This window comes from Myxocyprinus asiaticus, chromosome 23, assembly GCF_019703515.2.
Source record: "Myxocyprinus asiaticus isolate MX2 ecotype Aquarium Trade chromosome 23, UBuf_Myxa_2, whole genome shotgun sequence".
NCBI lineage: Eukaryota > Metazoa > Chordata > Actinopteri > Cypriniformes > Catostomidae > Myxocyprinus > Myxocyprinus asiaticus.
The window spans coordinates 19,985,188-20,005,190 of record NC_059366.1 but is presented as its reverse complement, the minus strand read 5'-3'; the positions used below and the strand labels follow the sequence as shown (position 1 = coordinate 20,005,190).

General features: G+C 37.3%; 1 protein-coding gene across 3 annotated transcripts in view; it reads left to right on the top strand.

The window, feature by feature from the left end:
• LOC127414182 (S1 RNA-binding domain-containing protein 1-like) overlaps positions 1-20,003 on the top strand; it is a 79,478-nt gene that overhangs the window by 18,529 nt on the left and 40,946 nt on the right. For all 3 annotated transcript variants that reach the window (XM_051651987.1, XM_051651984.1, XM_051651986.1), the window contains 3 exons: positions 968-1,058; positions 1,159-1,266; positions 15,596-15,687. In XM_051651987.1, coding sequence (XP_051507947.1) covers positions 968-1,058; positions 1,159-1,266; positions 15,596-15,687 — 291 coding nt within the window. The remainder of the gene's footprint in view (positions 1-967; positions 1,059-1,158; positions 1,267-15,595; positions 15,688-20,003) is intronic.

Below are 20,003 nucleotides of genomic sequence, written 5' to 3'. Positions count from 1 at the left end.
TTCTGACTTCAACTGTATGTGTATATATATAATGAAGATATCTCCATTGTGCCCTCTCTGTGGGTGGAGCTGAACGCTGTGCCCTGTGTGTGCCCCATGTCCAGGCAACTGATCGGCCTGGCGGGTGTGTGTGTCAGGTGGCATTGCCGTGTTTTGGCCTCTGCCCTGCAGCAGCACCACACGCACACACAGACCCAGCTTGACTGTGACAGGTCTGTGGGTGTGGAGTCACATGACCTGCTGGGCTCTTGAGGTGTCCATTGCGATTAGACTGCCTCTCTCAGGCTGACAGAAAATGGCAGCAGTATTGTCTGAAAGGAGTGAGGAACAAGGTGGAGAAGATGAGTGCAGAGTGCAGAAAAATTATTGGAGAGGAAACAAAAGGCTGTCCCCAGCACCCTTATTCAAGGATTATTTTACCCAATAATTTAAATTCTGTCTCATTTACTCTCAAGTCATTCCTACCCATATGACTATCTTTCTTCTGTGGAACACAAAGGTATAAATTTAAAAGAATGTACTGATTGTTTTTTTTTTTTATGCAATTACAAAGAATGGGGAACTTTATGTACATTTTTGTTCTGTTCTTCACACAAAGCTATTGTATGGGTTTTGTGTATATAGACTTATATTGCATATAGATATAGATATGTATATAGAAATATAATCATAAGTCACATGGACTAATTTTATGATACTTTTATAGTTCGAATGCAGCTTTTGTTGAAGCTTGAAGTCTCTAGTTCCCATTCTTTATATTTGCATGTAAAACAGCGACAAGTGTTCCAAAGAAGAAAGAAAGTCATACAAGTTTGGTACAACTTGAGGGTGAGTAAATTATGACAGAATTCTTATTTTTAGTTTCCCTTTAAGACTTTCAAAGAGTGTGACTGATAAAAAAATAAATAAATTCTAAGTCCATTTCCACATGAATTTTTCTAAACATATCTGTTTCTTCTTTCCTCAGGTCAGATACTACACACAGATGTGGTGTACCTGCATAGCTCTGCAAAATATAAAGAGGCCGACAGACTGCGTCACCTTCTGCTTAAACATGGGTATTACAGTCAGAATGATGACACTGGGTTGCATGAGTATCTATTAGAATGCCTAGGCTCCAAAAAGATCTATAAATAACTTGATCCTTTTTACCACCAGTTGTCAGACCATTGTCATAGGAAATGGCAAAGCATGCAGAGAGACCGAGGCCTTCTTTACAGACCTAATTAAACAGCGCTTCTTCCACCCACTGGATGTGTCCTACTGGTAAGTTTTTTGTTTCCTCACTTATTTTAAAATATACCAATAAACAGTTGTACTTTTGATGTTGTACGTCAGAGAGTGTCTGCATAGAGTAGCACTTGTGTGGACGATTAAAGGTGATCTCAGGCTTTTAAAGCACAGCAGAGATTAAACCTGCATTTGTTTGAGGTCACATCAGGCTTCTTTTAAAGTCTTAGTGCAATTACAGCTTTGAAACTTGAAAAGTGTTTAATCAATAAACTCTACTAAGAGTGAAAATAGCAACTGTCAAACTACGTATGCAAAAAAAGAGGAAAGGAAATTGTGCCGGTCTGGAATGTGTTACTCTTGTGGGATTTAAATGGTATCTGGACCTTGTTTGACTGTCTCTAATTAAAAACAAATATTTCTCACCGTCCTTCAAACCAAACCAGTCCGATGTGTTCTCGTCCAACCCAAATAAAGGCTTGTTCTGAGATTGTCTCTCTCTCCATCTAGCTAGACTCATGTTTGTTGACTTTTGGTTCTGTCTGGAGAACTGCCCAGAACCGCTCAGAAGTGGCCGTTTATGGCGTACATTGATGGCGGTTTTCATTACAGCTCAGATGAGTTGCCAGTCTGCCTCAGTAGTTTTCAGCAAAGCATGATGTGTCAAAATTGACAACCAAGACGCTCCACAAGTGGATCCATTTCAACCTCCATTTTAAATTGAAAGTGGAAGATCTGAGATCTCTACATAGGCAGTGCAACATCTGCAGTCTGGCACTGGCAGATTTGAACTTTGTTTCCTGTCCCAGAAGTAGCAGCCAAGTATGTATATAAGCAAAGTTATAGTTGAAATAAATGATACTGATCAAATTGCATACTTAAATCTTCCCTAAAGTGGTCAAATGCATGTAGTAGTTTAACTTTGGAGAAATGCTCAAACCTGACATGCAGTCTCCTAAAACAAACATGGACCAGTTGCATTATTATAAAAGCATTTCACATTACAGACTCTGAGTGTGATGTGGTATTGTTCCAATCCTTATTGTGCGACATTGATGGCCATTTAAGTTTTGGTGATTGAGATTATATCAAGTCTGATGCTCACTAGATTACTCCATGTATCACATGTATCACTTTCTGCAGGACAACTTTTAGCAGTTTATTTGCAAAATCTCTGTCCAACAAGTATTCCCAGTTTGTTAAGTGCCTGAGTTTCAGTTAAAATTATTTCATTAGGGCCTGGTTTTCTTGAAGTTTCTTTAAGATTTCTTTGAGGTAATGCAAATGAAAAGAGAGAGTTCACCCAAAAATGAAAATTCTCTCAAAATATCTCAGCCATGTAGGTCCTTGAAATGCAAGTGGATAGTGATCTGACTTTTGAAGCTGTAAAAATCACAGATAGTCAACATAAATGTCATCCATACGACTCCAGCGGTTAAATTAATGTCTTCTTAAGTGATACGATCGCTTTTGGTGCGAAAAAGATGAATATTTAAGTACTTTTTAATAGGGATGCACCGATCTGATACCTGGATCGGTATCGGCTCTGATACTGAAGCTTTTAGACAGATCGGGTATCGGTATACTGTGTGTTAGTCATGTTCGTTACTGTCAGGCTCCAAATATGACATAAAAGAACCATTAAAACACAATTAAAGCAGTTCATGACTCGTGCATTTTATTCAAAGCCAACTGAAGACGTGCGATAGTTCTGTGAATCACAAAAGGCTGTGATTAATAAGTAAATATATAGTATGCGCAGCATCAGCGTGTTAGTGAATGGTGCTGCTCTGTTTACACACACACTTGCGGCTATTTTTGTCTTTCACAGTGGTGCGGAATATTTGAGCGCTATTCACGAACAACATCTCAGATGTAGATGCTCAATAGTTCGGTTCACTTATAATATGCATTTAGAACGGCACTGGAGGTGCTTTTTTTTTTTTTTTTTTTTTAACCAGAATTTGAATAAGAAGCAAACTAAACTACTGTCAACTTGTCTACAAACAGACACATACAGGACTTCCTGGAGAGTTCAGAATGTCAAAATAAAAGCATGAGGGTTTAAAAATTGCACGATTTAAATATAATACTGTCGTATTTAAAATTAAAAGTCAATAATAATAATATTAATAACAATTTATTATTATTATTATTATTATTATTATTGTCATAAGTATTTGTTTACAATTTATAACAGTATTTAAGTTGAATGGGTCCAAAAATAACTGTGTGAATGAAAATTGGACTGATGTCTTACAACTAAATTGAACAAAAAAGAGATCTGAATCCTTTAAAGTCCAGATACAAGTTGAAACATTTTTGAAAAAAAAAAAAAAAAAGGGAAAAATAAAACACTGGTTTCTTTTCTACTGAAGACTTGAAGACTGGAATTACTGTTAATTTTGCTGCTACATTATCCAGTATACTAGTTAATAATAAAGTGTTTCTTAATAAGCTATACATTTATATTGAAATAATGTGTAGTTTGAGGTTTGTGTTTCTTTACATATTAAAGAGTACCCCCAATTACTTCCACACAATAATGTAAAGATATTCTAAACTGATTATGCAAAAAAACAAAATTGGTATCGGATCGGGATTGGTATCGGCCGATACTGAGATTTCCGGTATCAGATCGGAAGAGAAAAAGTGTTATCGGTGCATCCCTACTTTTTAACTATAAATCATCACTTCTGGTAAGCTTCACGAGTCACGACAGGGTGGAGTCCAAGCAGTCTCTCGTGTGACGTATTTCATTGCCATGATACAGACGTAATCTCACGTTCTCCACTCGGTTGAAACATCCAGAATAAGCGCACAAGCGCACAATTGTGAGTACAGAAACAGATACAAATACAGATCTAAACCAAAACCAATTAAGCTTCTGTACAGCATTCCTCCTACTCAGTTGTAAATGGTGCTGCTCTTCTGTGTGCGTCGCACGTAGCTCAATTCTTACATCACACGCCGCATACCGCTGCTGACTGGAAGCGATCTTTTTCACACCAAAAGCGATCATGTCATTTTAGAAGATATTAATTTAACTGCTGGAGTTGTATGGATGACATTTATGCTGACTATCAGTTCTTTTTGGAGCTTCAAAAGTCAGATCACCATCCACTGCTGAGATATTTTTCTATTTTTCTTCAGATCTGTTCTGGTGAAGAAAGAAAGTCATACACACCTAATTAATAATTTAATAATAATAATTAATAATTAATTTAATAATTATAATTTATCACACATTATACATTTGCACATATATAGTGAAATTCTTTTTTTTCCACATATCCCAGCTAAGCTGGGGTCAGAGCGCAGGGTCAGCCATGATACAGCGCCCCTGGAGCAGATAGGGTCAAGGGCCTTGCTCAAGGGCCCAACAGTGGCATCTTGGCGGTGCTAGGGCTTGAACCCCCAACCTTCTGATCAGTAACCCAAAGCCTTAACTGCTGAGCCACCACTGGCCCCCCATATATTATGAGGGTGAGTAAATTAGAGTACGAAAATTAGTCTTTCAATGACTTCCAAGTCACAAGAGTATTTTGGTCTCAGTATTTGATCTCAGACTGACCTTATGCTAGCCATCCAAAAGATGAGCAGAAAAGGGTTTTAAAACTGTAGTCTTCCTAAGTGGTGGCTGTCCAGATGTGGCAACTATTAAATGGATAGTTCACCCAAAAATGAAAAATCTCTCATCATTGACTCCCTCATGCCATCCCAGGTGTGTATGACTTACTTTCTTCTGCAGAACACAAACAAAGAATTTTTGGTTTTGGATGAGAACAGACCAAAATGTAACTCCTTTTTCTGTACAACTTGCCATTGCAGTCTCTAGGCACATTCATGATTTCAAGCTTGATTACGCTTCCTAGTGCTTGACGCGTGCGCAGAGCGCTAGATGGTGCAAGGAAGTGTAATCAAGCATGAAATCATGATCACCAAAGAGACTGCTGATATCAATATTCATGGTAAAAAAGGAATTATATTTTGGTCTGTTCTCACCCAAATCTGATCAGATCACTTCTGAAGATATGGATTTTACCACTGGAGACGTATGAATTACTTTTATGCTGCCTTTATGTGCTTTTTGGAGCTTAAACATTTTGGTCACCATTCACTTGCATTGAGAAGACTAACAGAGCTGAGATATTCTTCTAAAAATCTTTGTTTGTGTTCTGCAGAAGAACGAAAGTCATACACATCTGGAATTGCATGAGAGGGAGTAAATGATGAGAGAATTTTTTAACTTTGGGTGAAACCCAACCAGTAACTGTTTTGGGTATCAGGGTGGAATCTACTTCATAACCATCCACCCATAAATCAGGAATATATGTTACTTTGCAGTACTTTATTCATTTTTATCATTTGTTTTTCATCCTACATGCTTTTAAGAAGATACTAGATATTGCTTTTATGAGATTTCGTAGCAGAGTCGTCACAAACAAAGGCTATATGAAATTTCCAAATATGAAATGAAGTGTATGTAGTATGACTGAATGTACTTAATTGTTTAAGGAGGTAGGCAATATGAATTTTAAGTAAAATATTCTGTAGATGAGAAATGTTTTGCACTGTACTTGCACCTTTATACTGTAGACCTGACTGACTTTTGTAAAAGAATTTAATACATTTAAAGGTGTTATGGGTTGATCAATTGAATTATAGGTGCGTTTTCTGGTCTTTAATTTAGTGTTTGTGTGTTAGGGCATATGTACTTGGACCAGAGTGTTTCTTCAGCATATTATTTCCCCTTGAAAGTTCATCTCTGCATTGCGCTTTGTACGGCACCAGTCAATTAAACCATCGTCTTCATTTGCACCGTCTGCTATCTGTCTCACCACTCCTCAGCTTGTTCAAAAATAAAGCCCATCATCCCTTACTCCCTCCCTTCTGTCGCAGCGTCCCCGCTAGCCCTTCTCCTTTCCTCTCTTTCGCCTGACTGCTCCTGTTGTATGACAGGCAGTGCCAGCAGACTGTGTGCGGTAATGAGCCTGCGGGATGAGTCACACTCAGCGACCTGGTGCTCCTCATTTAAATGAAGGGATGTACACTGTATGCCTGTTGAGTTGATTGGGGTTGCTACTTGCGAAAGATTGGGATAAACACGGACTTCTTGACTTCTTTAGGTTCTTTCTATAATATGGCATTTTTTTGATGATTTGTAGTGGCACATGGATTTTCTTTTAAGGAAATGCAGAAAAAAAGCGGATGACTTCCGATTCACAAAGGGTTTTACTTGTATGCAATAGTGTAGTATAATGAAATAAGTTACAGCAAGTAAAAAGTAAGTGTTTGCATAAGTGATATTCTCTTAATTTTTTTTTAAAATGAAACTGATTAAATGTAAATTAAATAATTGTATTATTGTATAATAACAATATTATTACAATATTATTATTATTAGCAGGTGTGGACTGTTTGAACACCAATATTTCACAAAGTTCTGCGTATCCCCCATGCTCGTTTATTAAATAATTTGGATAAAGAGTGCACATGCACAAGCAAACTTTACGTAACACATTATTCCATATTCAAATCCATTCAAGGGATTTTGCCTCTCAGTCAGCACAGAAAAAGTGGAAAAAAGTGCTGATATGGAGTATGTCTAATTTTTAGGCTCTTTTGTAATAGCTTGCCTCATCACCATCTGTTAAGAACATTTCGCCATATTTAAATCCATTTTGCCGATTTTCCTCATCACCTAGCTTTTTCACCAAAAAAGTGAAAGGAGTGTTCCAAAATGGTGCCATGGTCTAAATATTAGTCTCTCTTAGCTTGCCTCATCATCCGCACTGTATGTTGAGCAGTTCACATTAGTGATGAAAAGTTGCCCTCTCCCTGAACTTTTACATTTCTACCCTTATTGAGTCTGCTCTAATAGCTATGAGATTTCCACCATGCTTTGTACCAATTCCTTGGTATTTCCTTGGCAATCCTGGGTGCCTTTCAGACATGTTGGAATTTATTTGTGTTAAAGCAAAACGCAGTAACTACAAATTTGAACAAAATTGTGTTGTGACTGATATAGTCTCTCTAAGACTATAATCTATCCTGTGACAGATTGGTTTGGCTCAACTATATTCAGATGTCCATTTCTAATTAGTACATTACCATGTGTGTATGTGCAACACATCTGGCTGAAAAAAAATAATAATATATATATATATATATATATATATATATATATATATATATATATATATATATATATATAAGCCATTTTCTTAGTTGCAGTAGTGGCATTAACTAGCTTCACAATGAAGTGGGCAGATTATGGAGAGATTCCTAGAAATGCAGCATCTCTGACTGTATGTTCTGACTGTATTATCAGTATCATTTCTGTGCATGTACACTTCGTTATTTCTACATCTATCATCATGACAGGGCCTCTAAAATGAACTGAATCTAAGATGACCCAATAAAAAAATGACCTTGGCTGTCATTGTGTGTAAGCCATGCTGGAAGAAAGCAGTGGTGCTTCTGAGTTTAGACATGAATTTGACAGAGTTTATAAATAGCCTCTCAATGCCACATTTCTGTTCTCAAAGATTATTATCCTTTTCACCTTTCTGTTCAACAAACACATTTCAGTACTGACAACATATTTTATGATTATCTAAATGTAAAGATATAACTGGAGCCTCTACCTACTCTTCAGGTAAAGCCATTCATAAACTGTAGCTTGTATTCTACTATATCTTACTAACGTGTGTGTTCTGTTAAATGAAAAATACAGATTGACTTAGTTGTTTATAACATTTATAAAATCTTGATTTTGAAGCCATTGCACTCATATTTTTAGGGGGTTTGATTTGTTCATTCTGTATTTTAGATCTCCCATTTTGGAGATGTGGAATATATTCAAGGGACAGTGCTGCTCTGACTCAGGTCATTGCTACTGTTTGGCCCTGACTTTGCCTCTGTGCCCCTGAAGGACAAGATGACATGTATCTTGCTTAACGAGGAAGCCTGTAGTGTTCCTGACTCTCAGGACAGTGATCCTGATACTGGCTACAGACTGATTGGACAGCTCTATCAGTTCTTAAGGTTGTAGATGGCAGCAGTGAGCACTCTTCTCCCCTCAGGCAGACTCTCTGCCACCAGCTGGCCAGTCTCTGGTCATTAGGCTCACTGTGCAGGGACATTCATAATTTTTTTCTTGTTTTTCTTTTTTTCTTCAATTGCTGGTATCAGAGTTGCTACCCCTCACTGCAAATTACAAATGGAAGACTAATCTACACAGAGTCTTTAACACCTGACAGATACAATGTCAGTATGGATGGAATCTTATCAAATTCTTGCACCTTAAAATTTAATCCATTATTATTATTATTATTATTATTATTATCATATACAGGATTCCATTAATCCATTCCATTTAATATTCCATTTATTATAATTTCCCAAGCTCAAGGACACTTGAATGTCTTTTAATTTGTTAATGATTATTGTTATTGCTAATGATTTACATACATGTTCTGATTTATATTATTTGCATTTTCCTTTACACTTAATTATGTGCGTACATATACATGTCCTTTACTGTGGTGCTTTAAGATGCCAGCTTGCTCCTAGTGTGGTGAGATCATTCCTTGCTGCAAGCTCTTGGATGACTAAAATTTTGCATGAGGGAAGTTTGTGCTCAGAGGAGGATTCTGGGTAGGGTGATAAGGACAGTGAGGAATGAGGAGGAATATTTGCCAGTCACAGGCCCTCGGCTAATGGCTCATTGAGGGATAGATGTCCGCATCACAGAGGACAACCGGAAACAGTTACTCCATGAGCAACTACCTTGACTGCCTCCCACCCTAATATTAATATTACATTGATATTTGGAAATTTATTAATGTCCGTGTTTGCTTGACCATGATGGGCCTTTTATTGATAACTGCGCAATTTTAGATTTGTTCTTAGATTTCAATAATTTAGATAAGTAGTGTCTGTATTTGACCTACAACACCATCATATAGCTAAAATAGTTATTTAACAATACATTTTATAATAATGCTAATTGTTAAACACAAAATGGTCTTTATTTAGGGGCCTTTCTCAGTAAATATGAATATATGTGAATAATTGCAATTAATTAGATTAATCAGTACATCATTTTGATGATGTGGATGCCATGGAGAATAGCGTGAGCCTCCACACGCGCTTGGTCTCTGTGGTAACGCGCTCAACAAGCCACGTGATAAAATGCATGGATTGACTGTCTCAGACGCGGAGGCAACTGAGATTCGTCCTCCGCCACCCGGATTGACGCGAGTCACTTCGCCAAAACGAGGACTTAGAGCGCATTGGGACTTCAGCATTCTAAATTGGAGAGAAAAGTGGAGAAAGTAAAAAAAAAAAAAAAGAAATGTAGTTAATTTGCCTAAGTAAAGACTGTGTAAGGTTGCCAAGCAACATTGCAACTTTAACATTAAGTTTCCAGAAGAACGGTCACGGACACTACAGTGTCACTCCTTATCCTCCTTGTGCTGATTGATTCTTGTCAGCCAACCATGAGATCAAGCAAGCGGTCCGCTTGAACGTTTTCATTGCCTTAAACCTAGATGCCAATTCCCCATTTGTCAATATCTATCTAATTGCCACTTGTGATGTCAGAACAACTGGAAGCAATCCACACCAGTGAAGTTTTTAACATGCTGCACATTTCATGCCTCATTTACTTGTGGTTTGCCATTTTAGGTCGTGGTTTATAGACCTTGGAGTACTGAAAAAGAAAATGCAAGTAACATCAAAACATGGAATCCTCAATTCCACATCTGCATATATGAACTGTATTTGCAATGAAACTGGTCTTAAATTAAAATACGAAAAGTTCTGGGAATAACTTTTATGGGTTACACTTGAGCGCTTTGAATTGCAGTCTGCAGTGTAAACCATCAAATCTGAATTTATTGAAACTCGTTGGAATGAAACTTGTTGGAAGTAGAGATGGTTAGATCTTACCATAAATATATTTTAGGTTAAGGCATTTGAAATTAAGGATACCAATGTGTAACCAATACCATCCTGACTGGCCCTTATATGGTTCACAGGGAATTATCTACTAACCTGGACAGCTGCTCTCTGCAGCAGTTTTTTTTTGTTGAAAATATTGGTGTTTAAGGGAGGAAGGGGAGTCGAGGGGGTGATGAACATCTGCCACCAGTTTGATGTGAGTGACTGTGAGGTTTTGCTCTTTTCAGACTTGTGTGGTGGTGGCAGCTTGAATGTGGTGCTAACTGCGCCTCCACACTGACTATGCGCTTCGTTCCCTCTAGCATAGAGCGTGTGACTGATGACCTTTGACACCTGGTTTTTTTGGCCCTCTTCTAGGCAAAAATGTCATCATTTTGAGACTTGGCATTGGCCTGAAATCTGATGAGTTTTTTTTGTTTTTTTTCTCTCTCTTGGTCAGAATCCCTTGGGTCAGCTGCCTGTGAGTAATTGGCAAAGATTATTATATTTTTTTTTACTTCAAGGGAATGTCCCTTTTTATTCCAGCAAATATGAAAGTAAAAGTCAGACTTCAGCATATTTTATATTTATTACAAATGGCACATTAGATTTGATAGTGCTATGGTGCAATTTAAGATATCACTTTAAAACCATATAATTCAAAGAATCTGAGATCTGGGATCTATATTATCCATAAGCTTAGTGACATTTTTCTAGCTTAGGATATGTTTTTGTGTTTATACAGCAAAAACTCATGTTAAATTATTTAAAAAAAAAATAAATAAAAAAAAAAAAACTATTCTTAGGACTTGACAGAAGATTTTTCTTCATGCAATTAATAACAGTATGTACTATACTGAATAAGTGTATTTGTTTCTGTAGTTATTTTAATAGTTTCCACAATTGGGATGCAGGCCCTATTTCTCAGCTGTTGATCACAGTAAGTTTTTTTCAGAGAAAAATGCCACAGATGTCTTCATATGATTACCTCTATAGCCCCTATCCAATATGGTCAAGAACAGCAGACATCGTCCCTCTAGCTCTAAATCTTCTGTCTGCAGGTTTGTGTATCAAGTTACTGTAGTGATGATATCTTTACAGTGTACAATGGATCTGATGAACGATTTTAATTAGCTCATGTGTATAAGGGATTGTTAGGGGTGGGGAACAAGTATCAAAGTATGTATCCATCTCTTGATTTCACCCAGTGGTCAGGGACATTGGAAGGTGTAGATGGACCTGCCTAGAGCATGATGACAAACACAGAGAATACCACAGTTACTTACTGTTAGTGGGGCTTGGCTATGACTTTGCCCGGGGACTCACATAGAGACATGATAGTCCCTAAAGTTAGTATGTGTGGATGTGAGTAATTGAGTGACTTTGAGACCTCAGGGGTCATCAAGTCATCTACAACACTTGCAGGCATGTTTTGTCTTTGTGTCAGCACCTCGTTCTGTTTAAGTCTTTTTGTCCACTCGGGCCGGGTCGAGTGCAGACAGCCTACTGCTGCCTGCTGTACATCATGCCCTTTGTCAAGTTCAGCCGTGCCCTTAATGAAGTGAAGTGGTTGGTAGTTATGATGCATATCCATGTCAGAATGTTTCAGGGCTTTCTCTGCAACCCTTGCAGACCTTGTAATTATTTCAGACATGATAGAAGTTTATTCTCATGAACATCATTCTTATTTCAAATAACCTTAGTAAAATAACCTCTGGTCCCATTTAAAATACCTTAAACTGCAAAATATTAGCCCCTTTTCCACCTTCGACTGAATGGTTCCGAGTACGGTATGGAATGGTTACAGTATAATTTCCATTGGAGCACAGTTCGGCAAGGCATGTTTATAAACCTTTCTCTGCCCGGAATTCTTGGCATGGTTAGCTAACTCTACTCAACCGTGCTGGTAGAATGGCTTTAGTACGTGGCGACTCAGTTAGTGTATCTTTATTATTTTATTATGATGGTTTAACTAGTATTGTAGACTACATTTATTTTTCTACACTCCTTTTTCATCAGTGAAGTAGATTACTAGCTCATTTAAACTCAAAATACATCAATATATTCTCATACATTATTTTCATATAATACTTATATAATATTTTGTCAATAAGTATCCTTTTTAGCTAGTCTGGGAACTTTTACCTTTCTGCATGTTTGTGTCCGGTGGTAAACACAAGCCCTCAGCAAATTATGGAAAACCTCGTGCCTTTTTCTGTGTACTTTCCCTTTTGTGACATTGTCCAAGTCTTTGCTGTTTGTTAGCAGAGTAAAACCAGGGGGAAAAAAGCATTCCTAAAAACTGGAATATGCGATCATCCTCCATATCGCGTTGCACTCGCTCCAATGTTTACCTTTCATGCCGTCGCCAAAAGACGGATCTGTTACGCACCACAGTGGAAAAAGAAACCTTAACCGCGCCAGCTGGCCCGGATCGGCACAGAACAGTATGGTTTTGTGATGAGAACTGTTCAGCCGATGGTGGAAAAGCGGCTATTGTTAATGAAAAGTCCATTGTGCAGCAGTGGTAGCATGGTGGTGGAAAGAATGCAGAAACATTCTACAGAAGCAATGAATATACTTTTAGTTTGGTGAAGATAAAGGTTTTAAAGACTAAAAGAGAAATCAGTAATCTTTGTGCACAGTTGTGTGTCTGTGAGCACTTGTAAGTGACCTGTCCCCTGTTGGTTGTGTCAGCTCAAATGGGAAGAAGTCTGCGTAGCTGCCCTCAGGCTGGCACGGTGCCACAAGATGTCAGAGGAAAGTACAGCCACTGTCCTTTCACCTCTTATCAGCAGACCAGCTCTCTGTGTGTGATTGCTGGTAAGAAAGATTTGGATGACATTGGTCATCCCGCAGTTTCATGTCTAAGTTTTATTTGTATGATTTTTCACATTTAGCATAGTCTTAAACATATGTGTAAAATTACACGTCTGTCCACAAACACAAGCTTCTGTTAATTTTATTTATTTGTATTTTGTGTACATTGGCATGCATTTAGCATCTTAATCTGTTATCTTATTAATAACGTGCTCCACCTTGACCCCTCAGTCATATTACATAGTTAGTACTGTCATCAGCTATGGGAGGAGGGGAAAGGGTCTGAGAAAATGAGGACACCAGTCATACTGCAGGTCCATGTCACAAAGCCTCTGCATCCTGTCATGGGTATGATGACACTAATTGGCAATGTTAAAAGAAGCCTTAGGCACCAAAAGAAAGGAGGTGGATGTAATGGAGGCTGCAGAGGTGAACTGCCCTAATTTGTAGGGTCATTCTGTAACTGTGGTCATAACATTTGGAGGAACATTATCCCTGCTGATGTATTTAGTCGGAGGCAATTTAAAAAGTGGGCCAGTTTTACCCCTAGCCACTATTATGCATTGGTACTGTAAATTATTTCAGCTACTTTTGAATTATTGCTTTTCTAAATAAAGTGAAAATAATGCTTGGACAGAAATGAAAGGTTCTTTTGAACTCTGTTTGCGGCCAGCTGGTAGAGTATTACACCAGGAAATAAAGAAAACATAATTAACCCTTAACCATTTTCATTTGGCCTCTTTTATTAGCTTATACTAATACATTTCCAGCCTGTAGTGTTGTGCAGAGGAATATGTTTTTATTATTCTCTCTTGTGTACATCCTAACATTGAGGGGAGAGGAGAAACAAGAAAGTATGCTTGAATTATTAGGATTTGTGACAGGAAGCTGCATTATTTGTGCTTCTAGAGGTCCTAGAGAAGGTGAAAACATTAGCAGATGTTACATATGTTAAATATTATTTTTTTACCATATACACCAACATGTCAGTCGAAGGCTATTGAGCCAGAGTTTTTAAAAAGAAAATGTATATGGCTATGTAAATTATTATTGCTGATGTAGCATCCAATGTGAAGGATTCATTATTTTTTCCAACATAGATCATTTAGACATTTTGAGTTTATCAGAAATACATGGAAGCAAGCACATGTTTAGAATTAAATCCTCTAGATGGCAGTATTTACTCATATTTTTTTTTATATTTTCATTGTCCTGTTAGATTACCAAAACCATTTCATTAGCTAAATAAATAAACAGTTTACCAAACTAAATGTCTTTATATGTCAATATTTGTATTTTCAAGGATTGCTATTTAAAATGAGAATGGTACCAATAAATGTCTATGTGTTAATAATGTAAAATAAATAATGTAAATAAAGGGTTCTTAGCAGGTTCAGGTTCAAGTAGAGGTAACTTTTTATTTTTGAACATTAATTGGGATTCATTTACAATCCTGCTCTAATGCAACTGAGTCTTTTAGGAGGGCACCCCAGCTCCCTCCAGTGGGACAAACCCTATACAATTAATATATCACCTTTAATGGCAAGCGTCACAATAGACAGACATGCTGCTGAAAATGTGTTGAGAGAGCTGTTGTCTAGACCATTAGAGATGCATTAATACATTCAATGAATAACTATTGCATTTAGTGTTGTAAAGATGAAAATCATAATTTATTCACCATCATGTTTTTTCCATGGAACACAATTCCACACAATCCACATTCCACACAATTTTCGGTTGAAAACTCATTTTTTTTTCTGCTTCCTAAAGTCAATGTTTTCCAAAGTGTGCGGTACTAGAGAGCGTTTTTGCAAGTTTCTATTTTCAATGGAGGAAAACGCCATTTTAGTGTGGGTAAGAGTCGTAAAACATAGCAAAGTCAATGCATTTTCAACTGAAAACATATTAGTGTAGACATGGCCTCAGTCACTTTCGTTGTATTTCAGAATTTTCATTTTAGGGTGAACTATCCCATCAGTTAATATTCCTGACTTCCATTCAAAGCTTCTTTCATAATAATAATAAAAAATGCACGAAAGGTGTAAAATATGTCAATGAAACGCAAAAGGCTGTCGTGACCCTTCGCCAGAACAGCAGGCAGTAAGGGAACCATTCTAATGCGTACAGTCTTTCAATGTCCCTTTACCTCAGTACTTTCCTTCTCTTCAGGGGATATATCTTGTTTTTCTCCACACCCACACTCCTTATCCTTCCATTTATCTTTTGAAATTTGCTGTATGATCCAATCCCTGTGACTTACTTTTAATAAACACCCAGCGACCTTTGTCACCCATGGGTCTGATCTTAACAGACTGAAATGGCTGTTGGAGTCCAATGAAAACAGAGCTGTAAGGGGACCTGGTGTGTTATAGTTTGTAGCCTCTGTGCGTTGTTGTGTGCTCTAAGCTTTGGGCCCTGCAGTGTCAGCTACATGCTTTCTATGGAAATGTATTTTATAGTGGCTCCTTGGTCTGTCGCCTCCTGGACTAACTGTGGGAGCATCATAAGTTCACTCCCCATCATCTGGGGTCTTCATGAGTTTACCTCTCAGATTTCCTTGGAAACCTGCTTCAGTCTGTCTTTGTTTTTTCAGTATAACAGATGAAGCAGGAGCGTCCATCTACAGCGTGAGTCCTGAGGCTGTTAAAGAGATGCCTGACATGGATCCTAACTTAAGGAGTGCAGGTGATTACCTATTCCTTCTTTCCATGCACTCAAAATCACTTTTCAGTTATTTAGTAATATCCAGTCTACAAGGTAAAACTCAAATATAGACTTTTTGTACAAATAGGCCTACTGATCATATTTTATTAATGTCAGTTTCAAACAACACAGTGCTACATACTCAAATTATTCTAACAGACTAACGAAACCCAATATTTTGACGATGTCTTGTTTTTTTCTTGACGCCATTTAAGTCATTACCATCAAACCTTAAATATACTTTCATATCAATTTAAGTCTTTGCTGTTGATGTTGGATTTTGAACCTTAAAAACATGAATGTTAAAGCTTCACTGGTACAATATGTCTTCTGTGGGTAACTTGCAAACATTGATTGAAAGCTGTCCATCTGAATGATGGGTTTGTATGTTCTCCAATGCCGAGACCAAAGTCTTCAGTCACAGCTACTTGCCCCAGACAGTTCAACTAGCCTTACCTGTCAGTCTAACTCACTTCCCACTCAGACAGATCTTTCCTTGCCATTTCAGTCAACCTTGTCACCCTAGTCTGAAAACGACTATGTCCCTGTTTTCCTGTAGGCCACATCTGTATCTCTAATTTTGTTTTAAGGTCAGTACATGGACTTCAGAAGCAGTAACAGTTGTCTTGGCAGACCACAAGTTGTGTTTTTAATGATTACAAAATGCCTAAACTTCCAAACCAACAATTTTCACTTATATCTGTGTATCCCATTATGTTTCCGTCAAATACAATTATAAAAAGGTTTGCTTATGTTTAGACCACACAAGCACTCTCATTACTATTCCAAACATAAAAAAGCACAGTGAAAAGTTTGGACATCACTCAGATGTTCTCAAAAACAGGATCTGAGAATTATACCAGACTTCCTCTATAAAAGCACTAACTCACTATGGGATTAATCATAAATTTTTCTCTGGTGAAGTGTAAGAGCATACTAGGGAGCTATATTTATCCCTTTCATAAAAGGCGTAAGAAATTGGACCGTCCTATGTGGGAAGTGTGTAAATGAGTATGTGTTGGAGGGGATGTAGTGTGCTGTGTTTCGTGCATTAAAAACACTGTAATGTGATAGGACTACACTTTTTTATTATGGAATTATTACAGTTACAAAAAAGAAATGCAATTATGTTAATGTAATAAATGTGCATTATGTAGGAAAATGAAGACAGGTGAAAACTGACAAAACAAAACATCAAGGGCCCTCTGACTTTACCTGAGGTCCTGCCCTTGTATGTGTCTTACAGTGAGTGATAGAGACCTCTAGTGTTGAGACAGCATGCAGCAGATAATGAATATATCAATTAGAAATGTACCAGTTAATATTGCAACAAAATACTTTATCTGATATAAATGTTGGCGTTACTCATTTGGCAAACACCCTAATTGAAAAAATGTGTGATATGTATGCTAAACTTAAGCTTTGAACTTTCCTACTATTCCTCTGAGCCTTTAAATGTAATTGTTTTTTTTTTTTTTGGTCTTCGGTTGAAATGATTTTCATTTTGCTACATATATGCCTCTCATCCACACAAGAACGGCATTGTTCTCCACTAAAAATGGAGCATTTTGAAAACGCTCTCCATTATCACATACTTTGAAAAAATTATGGTGTTAGAAACTCAAAATTGAGTTTTCAAACGAAAATTGATCAGTGTGGATGTGGCCTAAGACTTCTGTAAAATGGCTCTTTATATGTCAAATGAGTAACGGGGCTTTGCTGCACTTATACATGGGTTGCAAGTTTGCTGTTGAGTTCAATATAGTTTGCGTTGCTTCGTCCTTCAAAACTAGCCCTTTGCAAAACCTGTATTACATCGACAGGTTCACAAAACAATCTAAGCTTGTCCGCTGAAAGATTTGACTGAACTGACCAGGGGGACCTTGTTAAAAATCATACTTCCTACCTCACCGTGACTGGGTGGACCGAGTTTCTAAACCACCCAATAGGTGTTGTTAATGTGCAAATGTGGATGGTTGTGTTAATAAATTTGGGTTTCTGACATTAGACACCCAAGGATTTCGAATAAGCCGTTTGTGCAGCTTACATTCAACAGATCCGTATTTTGGACAAGCGAGGAAGTTTTGAGTTCTGAGCAGTTACAGTTTGTTTTCATTGTGCAGTTAATGCTTTTATTTCTAGTAGTCAAAGAAAATTTGATACCTATATTTATATTAGACATTTTAGTTGTTTGGCCCACACTGTCATACCTGCAATAAAGGTGTTCATACTTTCAATGAGGGAGAATTTTGTGTGGGAATAGTTGCCTCTCTGTAATACCTGAAAAATCAAGGTGTATGTGCCTGCCGAAGTGGGTGACTGTAGGATGAGGTTTTTAGGTGGGCTGCTGGAGCGTGATCGCAAAGCTTCCCTCACTGTGTCTTCACATTGAACTCTGTGGGAAATTGCTGCCTGAAATAATATTTGGACAGGGATGGAGTTTCAGCTCAGGCCTTGTATAGCACACACAAAAGCACCTCTCTCCACTCTGTAATGTGGAGTCAGAAAACCACGCACACATCTCACGTCTCACATTCTGTCTTAAGTTTTCTGTCTTAGTCTCTTTCCCTCCCTCTCTCTCACTGATTCTCACACATATGCCCATGTAAAGATGAAAATCTGACTTTCATTTGCTGACCTTCAACAAGACTAGATAAAGCTAATGGAACAAGTGCTCCAAACGGCTTATGCACATTTAATTTTATAATATTGTCTTTGGTCGGTTCACAAATGTTATTTCCAGGGAAAAGTTAAATTTTAGTTTTCCTAAATTGAGATTTATTTTTCTTTAATTGAGTTCTTATTTGACCAGACCTCTTAGTTGGCCCTTGTCTTTGCTTGGCTTACAGAGTTTACTAGGAAAAGGGGACTCATAGTGAAGAAAAAAGTTTTGTGTGTGTGTTGTGTTTCTAGTAGTGAGTCTCTCTCTCAGAGAGATGTGATGGCATATTCTGTAGCTACTGTAGAGCTATTGTTTCAGCTACATTTAATATAAAGGTTTAGACTGAAAGGACTTCATTGTTTTGTTGCTTTTTTGGAGGATTTCATCTCTGTTATAGAAAGAAACAGTGGAGAGGGACAGGAATTGTTTGGGAGAGTGAGGGCAGGTTTGCGACATGTCACAGGCAAGATTCGAACCTGTGTCACCCGCATAAGCTCCATAGCTCAATGTGTTTTGAGCAGTGTAAGTTTAATTTAAGGTTAGTTATTATATTTCTTTCATATCTGGATGGATTTCACAGTACTGTTTAAGACTGTACAGTACAATTTTGCTGTGCAAGTATGAGTTCCCATGACAACATTTAATAAACCTGCTTTACTTTTCGTGCCACCTTCCTCATTCACTTTTATGTATGTTTAAAGCAGGTGTCCCCAAACTACGTCCCTCCGAATTGTCCGAAATGTGGAACTAGGGGTGGGCTATATGACCAAAATCCTATATCACGATATGAGTAATTTTATATCACAATAATGATATCACGATATAGTTAAAAAATAAATCAAATTGAATTCGATTTTAAGCCATGTCGCAATGTGTAATTTTGAGTAATCCAGTCAGTGAATTAAATACTTTATAAATAAAAACTTCATGTTATATAATTTTCTCTTTATTTTGAACTTGGCAAACATAGTCAAAGTAAAAAAAAAAAATGTCACATTTCAGTCTGATGATGTGCATCAATTTTCTTCTTTTTCTTTTTATTAATATTATTGTTGATGTTGTTATTATTATGATTGATATAACTTTCCTCAAGAAACTTAACATCTTCTCAAAGCAATGCAAAAAGTAAAATAACATATAAATAATACAATTATCCATAAATAAAACACTCAGTTAGGCTCTTAGTGTTTTTGATAATCTCTATAAAGAAAATATTAAATATCTGAAGGAAAATATGGCTGGTTTGTTTCCTGATATCAAACATCATTCAAACTGAATTTTAGAAAGGGTTTTGATGTGCATTTTAAAAAAACCAGAATGAGTTGTGGGTGTGATCTGCGCTATTTCTGTCACAGGAGCACAAATGAAGGGACTGGAATGATTTCAATACTCGCGCGCACTTGCATGTTTCAGACTGCATGCGCAGCACTCGCACAAAACACAGCTGCGCGTTTTTGGAGCGCGGGATGCATACACTGTGTAACACGATTTTTGTTCCTGGGTAGTAAGTGTTTTAATTCTAATTGCTTATGCCTCAAAAGTATAGAAAATGGCTATTATTCCCCACAAACTTTGCTTTTGTGACCAGGACAGTGATATTTTGAAATTTGCCTATTTCCAATGAGAAAACGGGCGA